At 46.6% G+C, this 9959-nt stretch overlaps 1 protein-coding gene across 1 annotated transcript; it reads right to left on the bottom strand.

Annotated features, from left to right (window-relative positions):
* Window positions 1-1192: 1192 nt before the first annotated feature.
* On the bottom strand, window positions 1193-9433 carry LOC139412016 (protein dispatched homolog 3-like). The gene is made up of 22 exons (XM_071158795.1): window positions 9370-9433; window positions 7768-8366; window positions 7341-7713; window positions 6959-7178; window positions 6542-6678; window positions 6225-6359; window positions 5943-6103; window positions 5655-5794; window positions 5423-5514; window positions 5158-5322; window positions 4786-4947; window positions 4300-4449; window positions 4032-4168; window positions 3768-3928; window positions 3544-3674; window positions 3231-3406; window positions 3006-3132; window positions 2761-2906; window positions 2487-2646; window positions 2207-2320; window positions 1794-1966; window positions 1193-1561 (listed from the first exon to the last, which is right to left on the bottom strand). The coding sequence occupies exons 2-22, from the start codon at window positions 8353-8355 to the stop codon at window positions 1211-1213; spliced, it is 3999 nt and encodes a 1332-aa protein (XP_071014896.1). The 5' UTR covers window positions 8356-8366; window positions 9370-9433; the 3' UTR covers window positions 1193-1210.
* Between the last annotated feature and the right edge of the window lie 526 nt (window positions 9434-9959).

The raw sequence follows: 9959 nt of genomic DNA, 5'->3' as shown, positions 1-9959 counted from the left end.
CTACATACAATATCCAATAATGACAAAGCAAAAACAGGTTATTGAAAATAAAAAAACATATAAACATATAAAAACGTATTTACATAAGTATTCAGACCCTTTGCTAAGAGACTCAACATTGAGCTCAGGTGCATCTTGTTTCCGTTGATCATCCTTGAGATGATCAACTTGATTGGAGTCCACCTGTGGAAAATTCAATTGATTGGACATTATTTGGAAAGGCACACACCCATCTATATAAAGGTCCCACAGTTGACAGTGCATGTCAGAGCAAAAACCAAGCCATGAGTTTGAAGGAATTCTCTGTAGAGCTCCGAGGCAGGATTTTGTCGAGGCACAGATCTGGGGAAGGGTACCAAAAAATGCCTACAGCATTGAAGGTCTCCAAGAAGACCGGGCCTCCATCATTCTTAAATGGAAAAAGTTTGAAACCACCGAGACTTTTCCTAGAGCTGGCCGCCCGGCCAAACTGAGCAATCAGGGAGAAGGGCCTTCCTTAGTCATGGAGGTTACCAAGAACCCAATGGTATATCTCACACTCCATCTAAGATCTACACATGTAGACTGGACAAGAGTGAGGCCAGTAAAGTAAAGCACATTTTATCCTAGTTTTTACAATCTTCCCAATTTACTCTGGCCTTGTCTTGAATAATCTTTTGACTCGCAACATTCTCTTCTGAACAATCAGACATGTGAAGAGGTGTGATGTGAGTGATAGGCTTTTCACTGGAAGAAGGGAGTGCATGACAATGATTCATATTTTTATTATGATTCAACACATGTCTTCTTGGACCTCAAAGTGTGGTTTCCAACCATCAGAGATGAGGTTAGTGCTAATAGCAGGTCAGAGAAGCTAGCAATTTTCTAAAAAAATAAATATTCTCAGGAACAGAGTAACATGGACAATTGAACAACGTGGCTCTAACCAGTATTTAAATCAACACTGTGTAATCTCCTTCTGTGGGCAGTAGGCTGTATCCACAGAAACCAAAACCTATTCTGCAGACTATTTATTCTTAAGAGACCACATTCTGTTCTTTTGGTAAAAAAATGATTCAACTTTATCCACATCAAGAATGGTCTACTTCAACAAGATGCTTTTACGTATCTGAAACCTTACAGCTGCATGTATAGAACAATGATAAACTGAGGTTTAGACCAAGCCTCTTAGTTTTGCTTACAGAGGTAACAGTAGTGGTTGAGTTTGTGGTCACATGGTGACTACTGTGTGCCAGGGACTGGTCCTAGTTGCCCAGCACAGGGCAACGCCAAAGGCTGTGGTACCCAGTACTGCCAGGCTGGCCTTCAGCACTGCACCGGGAGGTCTGTGGAAGTTGGCAGGGCCCATGGTGGCTAACATGGCTGCTGTCACAGTCAGGGTGAACAAGATGGATACTACTGTGTTTATGGCCACGATCTGACCAAATTTAGCAAAAGGCACGATGACACAGAAGAAGAGAGGGATGGTTGAAATGACTGTGGTGACAGCACTGGACACTATGGCAACTCCTACGTGGTTCACTGCGTCTAGGGTCCGTCTCTGCCTTTTAGCTGACAGATCCTGAGAATACAAACAGATTAATATTATGAGTCTCTTTATGCACTATAACCCTCAGGCGTATTCCATTAAACCCAGTGGCATCCATCACAGAATTACTTTTAAGTGAACAGAATATACTCAAGGCAAATCCTTCATTTACCAAGTTTGGCTCTCTAACAGTAGAATATATAATATGTAAATTCAATTCCTCATGTGCCAATAATAGATGCATATCAGATTGTGTTGTACGTACCATAGTGTGTTCTGGTGTGGCTGGTAAGGTCTCCCCAGCCAGCAGGTAGCCCTCCACCAGGTGCAGGCAGTAGTCCACTGAGGAGCCCACTAGGATGGACAGAGAGATGGCCTCCATGGCCCCCAACTCCCAGCCCAGCCAGTACATGATGGCCACCACCAGACAGATGACCCCTGCATATGGTCAAGAGATCACAGTCACATACTGACAGACCGATGACCCCCTAATCCTCCCACGGCTAAAACCACAGAACATACAGTATGTACATTACAACAGTTAATGACTGCCTCTAACATTACACCTCAATGACACATCAATACTGCATAGTATCTAATAATTGGAGACCTTTCTCCGGCGTCTATTCACAATGGGCCATCCTGATCAAAATAAAGTCTTGATCAGCAGTGTCTTACCCATAATGCTGAGCAGTATTGGCAGCAGCAGAAGCGTATGGGCAGTGAAAACAGACACAGCTGCCACACAGATGGCCAGGGACAGGAGCAGACTGCAGAGGGCGCTCTCCACACCTACATATAACCCAGGATGGAGTCAGTCAGCACAGGAAAGTTACATTCACAGAAGGACTGAAATAATAATCTTTTACATATATTTATTAGCTGCCTGACAGGCAGTCAAAATATTTGATTGTGCCCTGGGTATTGAACAGCTATGTCCTCTGGCTTCTCCACTTGCCTATGATTTCCATAAAGATCTGCTTCCAGTGCTCACAGGTCTGGAAACCTCTCCGTAGAGCAGAGGACTCTGGGAGAGCTGAGAGCTGCTCTTGTAGGAAGGTCTCCCATTGGAGGAAATCTGAGCGAGTCTGGAAAGAGGATTTCCCCTTGTAGGTAGTCTTAGGAAGAGACAGATTAAAAATACATGGGCTCAGTTACAGGCACAGATAAGAGCTATATCACTACATTAGAGGTGGTAGTATACACCAAGTACAACAGTGGCTAGCACTCACAGACTCAAAGGCCATGGAGAGCCAGCGCACTCTGCCACCGTGTGTTCCCACGGCCCCATGGGACAGCTGGCCTGGCAACAGGTTGGGCTCAGGGAGTGAGTGGCAGTCTGGGTGGAGTAAGGGCAGGATAGAAGAAAGCTTGTTGCCTGAAGAGAGGGAGAGAGAGGACACATGTAACTCATATCAAATGTGGCTTGTGTATGTGTGCTGTTATATGTGTTTGACTGTGCCTGTGCAGTTTGTACCGGAGGGTAGACATTGGGCTCCTCCCGGCTTCACAAGCTGTTTATTAGCACTGATGACTTTACAGATTTGGCAGAGATGACCAATCTCTTGGAAGATATCAAAGTTTAGATCCAATATCACACTGCCCTATGGAGAGCATTTTAAAGAAAATGAAAACCACTAAAACAGTATTGATTATTAAATTACACCTTCATATCTTTATTGTCTCGCAGTTGGCCCCTCACCATGTCCCCAATGACGTGGTTGTCTGTGCGTTGGGTGCGGTTGACTCCCAGTATTCCAAAAACCACAAACACCATGGCACCAGTGTCAACCAGAGGACGGACTGCTGGCTGGCCACAGCCACCTCCACTACAGGGGTTAAAACCGGAGGTCCTGGACCTTTTCGTTGAGGTGGAATCTTTGAAACAGGGTACAAATTAGGAAGAAAGGTCACTCCATCACATTCATAAGCAACAATTCATAGTACACTCTTTTATTTCAGTATTCATGCAGTTCCCTGATGTCCTCTGGCTCCAGATGTTCTCCCGCTCTTACCTGTGGGGAGCGGTGTGTAGAAGTAGCCCCGTGTGGGTCCGTCAGGCCCGGAGCTGATCACACAACCAGGTGGTTCTGCACACACTCGGCTTGGATGAGGACTAAGCTTGTGCTGGGCAAAATACAGCCTCCTAGGAGGCACAAGGACAGCTGTGTTAACAGTTTGACCACAAACAGCTTGACTGTTCTCTATTCCTCCATCTGTCCCTCGTCATTCCTTTTACCTGCTGTGCTGCTGCTTAGCCGATGCCACATAGAAGCTGAACTCTGACCTCCAGCCGTGGCGTGGGTCACATGACTGGGAAGTGATCATCCAGCGAGGGCTGGGGTGGGACACACACACAGTCATGTGGGTGCTGAAGTTGCTGTGAGGTTCAATGTAAGCCTGTTTAGAGACACCAGAAGTTATATGATGAAGCTGATTATCAGAAGTTAGATATTCAATCATAACCCAGTAACACCGCATTTTTATTTTGGGGTCATCTAACCTGAAAGGATGGAACTTCTCCATTCCTAGGACTGAGGCTTTTCCAAGGCGAGGGCATGCTAGTATTCAGAGAGAAGCGGTACAGAGTGATAGAAGCGCCTACATCCAGCTTAGAGATATACACGGTCAGTAGAGGCCCTGTCATGAAAAGATACAGCAGTAGTATACGCAGTAGATTAATAGAGGCACGCATTCAAACATTGACAGAACATTGACAGGGATATATTCATGTGGATCCTGTTTTGATATGTTAACATAATATCCAGTACCTGTTGTGATGGAGGAAGTGCTTGGTGTGAATGGGCTCCGTAGAGTTGAGTTTGAAGTGTTTTTGGTATGTTGATGGGGGTGAAACCAAGCCACGGAGGGGGTAGTATGGGTAGGGCTGTGCAGAAGATGAGGTTTCTCCATGAACAGACCTGCAGGGGACATTTCGATTCAATGCTAAATGATTGAGTTTGCTAAATGATGAGTTTATTATCCTTATACAATGTCCTGGGAGTGTTGTAAATGTGAGCACTGAACTGGAGCATGCAAATACCCATAGCAAGAATAATAATGCAATGAAGTCAGCTCTTACCAAGAGTCGACTGTAAATTAATATCCCAGTCTAAAATGAATTGAAATGTTGCTTAAAGACATTTACAGCCAGACAGTTGCAGGACTGGGGAGTTTCATTTGGCTTTAAAGTGGTGGAATCAGTTTACTTTACACCCATCTGGGTTCCATCACACAGATTGATGGCGACATCTCACCAGAGCACATGTGGCAGGATATGCCCTGGGCACTGAGGTTGTTCCTCAGTCCCAGTAGAGTCTGGAGGTTGGTGTCTGGACGAAACAGTAACGGGGCATGAGTGGCCGGCCGCAGGAGGCAGCAGCACCCAGCAGACAGCAGCAGGACCAGGAAGTAGATTCCTATTGGCAGCAAGACAAAGACTGGTCGGTGAGAGATGAGGGGGGATCACTGAGGGGAGAGGAATTCGATTAAATAGCTTTTCTGTGAGGAGGATTCAGGGATAGACAATACAAAACTCATGGACATTGCTGATAAAAGTTGAAAAAGGAATATGGGCATCATGAGATATGGTGGTCCTTCCAACTGCTGCAGACAGACAGAGCCCTTACCTAGAATGACTTTACGGTTCTCCACTGCTGGCTCTGCCACCCAGTGCCTCAGAGCCCACTGAAGGTAAATGCTGACCATGCCTGAAGTTCCCTGCTCTGGTGGTGAGAGAGAAGTCTCCACTGACAGGGACAGAATGGCTGCATCTACGTCTGTGTCACAGGAGCCTGGATGAGACAGAGAGAGGGGCTGAATGGTGTCGGGACTCTATTACCTTTCATTATTTTGCCCTTCATTAATTTATGTCTGTTCAGATATGGATCTCACCTGGCTCCATCTCCACTGACAGTAGGGTCACGTCGTCATCCTCATCTGACAAAGGACTGTGGCTCACTGGCAGTCCTGCAAATGACTTCCACCTTTAAGAGGAAGTGTATCAGAGAGATACAGCTTTAGAACCACACTTTGTTCATAATAGGAAAACAGAATGAAAAGACAAGCAGCACAACCATAGGAACTCTGTTCTCTAGCACAAAATGTAATAAAGATGGGATCACACCATTTGAGACAGGAATTCTCCTGGGGGTCAATACACTGGGTCCAGATACACAGGGAAGCGGGCATGAGGATTGACACCCAAAGCCAGCAGCAGCTGACGATGAGGGCCATGAATAGGCCAAAGTCATGCACGGCCGGAATCTGATTGGAAGAGTAAAAGACCTCATACATTTACATAATGCTTTTCATATTGATACATATACAGACAGTTCCACCTCACAGACATTCATTTATTTTGCATTCCCTTTGGAAGGATAATACAATATGGACTGACAATAATTCTGAGTACCTGTGAGAAGGTGTTGGCAGCATATGCGGCTGCTGTGGTGAAGGAGGTGAGGAAGGTTGCCCGGCCAGCTGTTTTCACCGTGTACACCATCCTCTGGACTGGATGGACTAAGTGGGAAGCCTGTCTGAAGGTACTCATGAACACAAACACATCATCCACACCTGGAGACCACGGAGAGGGGAAACAGAAGAAAGAGTGGGATGTTATCTGTAACAAAGATGTTGTTTCTCAACTAGTTTGGTCATGAGAGAAATTCTAGTATTTTTTCATATCGTCACTCACCAATGCCAATGATCACAAAGGCTGCAACCCCATTGAGGATGCCCAGGTATCTCACCCCAAAGACCACATGGTAGAGAAAAAGAGCGACCAGGCAGCTCAGACCAATGCTAGTGAGCCCAAAGAATGTCAGGAACACTGTAGAGACACACCAAAGTGACTGACTGCGAGACCTCATGCATGTGGTATCAAAATAATAAGAATACTATACTGATGCTAGCTTATCAGATACCATGTATAACAGCACATGACCTATAGGAAATGTTGCATTAACATGCATTTTGTATCTAATGCAGGTGGGAGAGTGCATGGGACCTTACTTGAGAAGGATGTGAGGAAATAGACCAGCAGAGTGATGCAGCCTCCACTGATCAGCGCCAGCAACATGTCTCTGTGGAAGGTCCGTCTCACCTCGTTATCAAACAGCTCTGTGCCCCCATACAACACCTTCACCTGGCTAACACCCCACATATCCAGAGATAAGGAGACAGCGACAAGAGAATGAAAGAATAGTGGGTGTCATGAAATGTGGGTGTCATGAAATGTGGGTGTCATGAAAGGAGGGACTCTTTGATCATGCTTAATTACAATTGGTCTGGAGAGTTAAAGTCTTGTGAGAAATTAAAAACAGCATCAGTTCATCTTATGGCTATTTTATGTCTTTTAGAATGTGGTTCTTTTAAAGCTTACACAGCGTATCATCAGCCTTGGCAGAGGGCCCATAAGCCATAACCCACCTGGTGGACTGCTGAGCCAGGATGTCAGCGTACTGAACCACAAAGTTCCTGAAGCGGCTTCTCTGCTCCTCAGGCCGGTCCTGGAGGGAGCTGTAAGAGGGCAGTGGAGCTCCAAATTGGATCTCACTGCGCAGGAGAGAGGAGGAGAGCCGGTCAGGGGCCAGACTCTCATCCACATACCAGTAGAACTGTGGGTGGGTGATCGCTAGACTCAGAGCACCTGGGAGTAAAAACACAAGTGAAGATCAAAGTGGTAACGTCGCTGCCTGCTCCCTTTAATATTCTGCTTGATCTCCCTCAAGCAGAAGAGCTCCCTACTAAATCATGCAGAGCAGCAACTGTACCTACAGAAGTTGCCCAGTTTTTTAAACATCAGACTCACCATGGATGTCAGCCAGGTTGGGTCCCATGCCATCGTAGTAGATCCTGCCTCCCCGTTCACTGGGGAAGAGGTAGGAGAGGAGGGAGCTTGGAGGGGAGCAGTAGGAGGGGCCCAGGGGCAGGTCTCTCAGGACCTCCAGAGGCTTCCAACAGAACTGTTGGAACTGGGGATGCTGCATGAGCAGACGCTCTATGTGGTGGATGGTGCGGAGACGCTCTGGGGTGAAGATGTTGTTGTCCACCCCACCCTGAGCTACAAACACCAGCTCCATCCTCCACAGGGCCTGGCTCTGCAGATATGAGTAGTTGGGGGCAAACCTGCGCATCCTAGTCTGAGATCTCTCACTGTACCTGTCGCCCTCTCCTTCTATGGACTCACGACTCTCAAATTTTCCTAAATTAGTTGTATTTTTATCCTCCTCTCTTACCTCTAGTTTACCACCCCTAGCCTCTCCATGCCTCTCAGTCTCTCGCTGACTCAGGGCATCTCCTCTCTGTTCCATAACTACTCTTTTGAACAAGTTTTTATTCAGAGATGTTGAGGTCAGCCCTCCATGTGATGTCCTGTTGGATGTTCCATGTCCCTGCCTACCCAGCATGTCCAACAGCAGCTCCTGTAGAGTGGTGGAGTCATAGGGGTCCACGTCACGCCTGCGTCTGTCCCAGGACCCCAACTGAGTCTTTATGGCAATGGTGAGTGCATCAAACCGCTCAGCGGAGAAGTGGCTGTGAACCTCAAAGGCACTGTAGGAAAGGTCTATGTCCAATGGGGGGCAGTATAGGAACATGTAGGCAGAGAGGGCACAGGGGAGAAAAACTCCAACTCCCAGGACAACACCACTCACCCAGGGCTGTGTGTAGACCCAGCCCACTGCTCCCCACACGCCATTGCCTCCAGGGGTGCCGGTTCTCCCATTAATCTGTGTATCTGACTCCCCGCCCTCCTCCTTCTCCTCCTCTTCTTTCTCAGCATCCCAGCTGCTCTGGAATAACAACGTCTCGTCTTCCAAGTCCATGGCTGGAGCACCTGTCACAAACACACACAGTTCTTCCTCATCACTCACTCTCCGAATGTAAATTCTCTCCTGTCCTTGGGCAGAAAAACAGACATAAACTCTAGGTGATTTACAGAGCAGTCATAATAGTGGTGCAGGGTATTCTGCAGTACACAGCCAGCAAGAGCACAGCCATTAAATCTGTCCCTCAATAGCCAAGACCCACAGGGTTCTTATTCAGCTGACAGAAACGTCAAGGGGAGAATTTAGGAAGAAGTTGGACCTTGTCTCAAGGGCCCAAAGCAGTGTACCGGTCTACCAGTTTAATATGCTGAACACTAAGGCTGGGGGCGTAGAGAGTATTGGCTGTAATTTCATGCCTCTCACTCATTCCTTCAGTGTGTGCAAAAAACAATATTTCCCCTAGAGTGCTCAGTGGCGTCTTTGTCCACGTCAGCAGTCGACTTGGGTTTGGCTGATCTTCAGCAAATTAAATAATCTCACTTGTCTAATTACGGAGAGTGGAGAGACGTGTGGAATGTTAGCGAGAGGTGGAATATGAGGGGTTTTATCCCTGGTGATGGACAGCTTCTGGTAGTGTTAAGCTATTGTTCCTTCCTCTTTTCACTCTACTGCAAACACAGGATACTGCAGTAACTTGGTATTCTGCAAACACAGGATACTGCAGTAACTTGGTATTCTGCAAACACAGGATACTGCAGTAACTTGGTTTTCAAGTGGCAATAATCGTGCTAACGACAAATTGGCAAGTCATCTACCATCTTTAGAATTTAGCTCCAGGGTCATCTAGGTGGAGCGGGGAGGACAAAAGAGTGGGTGCATAATTTTCATATCGCTCTTCAGCCTGGGTCTTGAATATTTACATTTCCGATAAGAAGTGTATTTGAATCGATTGTTAATTTGGTTGGTAAACCTATGGCCGTTGATCAAGAACAAAAAGTTAGCTAGCCATCTGTACACATTTGCAACTGCACCTGCACATAGTCACGAATACAGTCTATTCAAGGAGATCACCATGACAATGAGTCCACCCTGTGCCATGCCATTGTTCAGAGCAGTGATGGACACCCTCACTGAGAGAACAGAGCAGTTCAACATCTGTCTGCACTGGGAGAACATCTGGGTCTGCAGAGGACAAATTCATTAGACACAGGATCAATCTGTTGAGGGGAGAGGGAGAAAAAGAGGGGAAAGGAGAGGGAGAAAAAGAGGGGACATGGAACACCTTACAACACCAACAAATGATGATGTCCTGTGTGAAAGGCAGCTTAGTGCAGTTTAATATTCAAGGCAGTTTAAAATCAGCTAGCTCTGTACATTTCCATATCTGCCATGTTTGTTTCCACATCCCTGGAATCGCTGATCAGTTGTGGTGAAACACCATGCTGGCCCCTCACACTTACACCACTCTTCAGTTATGCAGACTGTGCTGTTAAAGCAGAGCTGTGTATTTCAGGTTAACGGTCGCTGAGAACACGGTTACACAGACATAACATAGACGGTAGAGCATCCCTGGCTCCCTCCACCACCAGGCAGATTACTGCGATGCCTCCTGGAATAATCGGTCTCTGACACATTCTTTTCCCCTCTTGACGAATTCAGCC

This window comes from Oncorhynchus clarkii, chromosome 6 (assembly GCF_045791955.1).
Source record: "Oncorhynchus clarkii lewisi isolate Uvic-CL-2024 chromosome 6, UVic_Ocla_1.0, whole genome shotgun sequence".
Taxonomy (NCBI): domain Eukaryota; kingdom Metazoa; phylum Chordata; class Actinopteri; order Salmoniformes; family Salmonidae; genus Oncorhynchus; species Oncorhynchus clarkii.
The sequence above is the reverse complement of the archived record's forward strand: the minus strand, read 5'-3'. Positions and strand labels throughout refer to the sequence as shown.

What these genes read in the sequence shown, in the direction of transcription:
- LOC139412016 (XM_071158795.1), bottom strand. Translation starts at nt 8,355, where the DNA reads ATGGACTTGGAAGACGAGACGTTGTTATTCCAGAGCAGCTGGGATGCT. An exon ending in GTCAGTGGAGATGGAGCCAG is followed by an intron (nt 5,323 to 5,422) that starts GTGAGATCCATA and finishes TGTCTCATCCAG; the next exon opens with GCTCCTGTGACACAGACGTA. An exon ending in ACCACGTCATTGGGGACATG is followed by an intron (nt 3,133 to 3,230) that starts GTGAGGGGCCAA and finishes TGCTCTCCATAG; the next exon opens with GGCAGTGTGATATTGGATCT.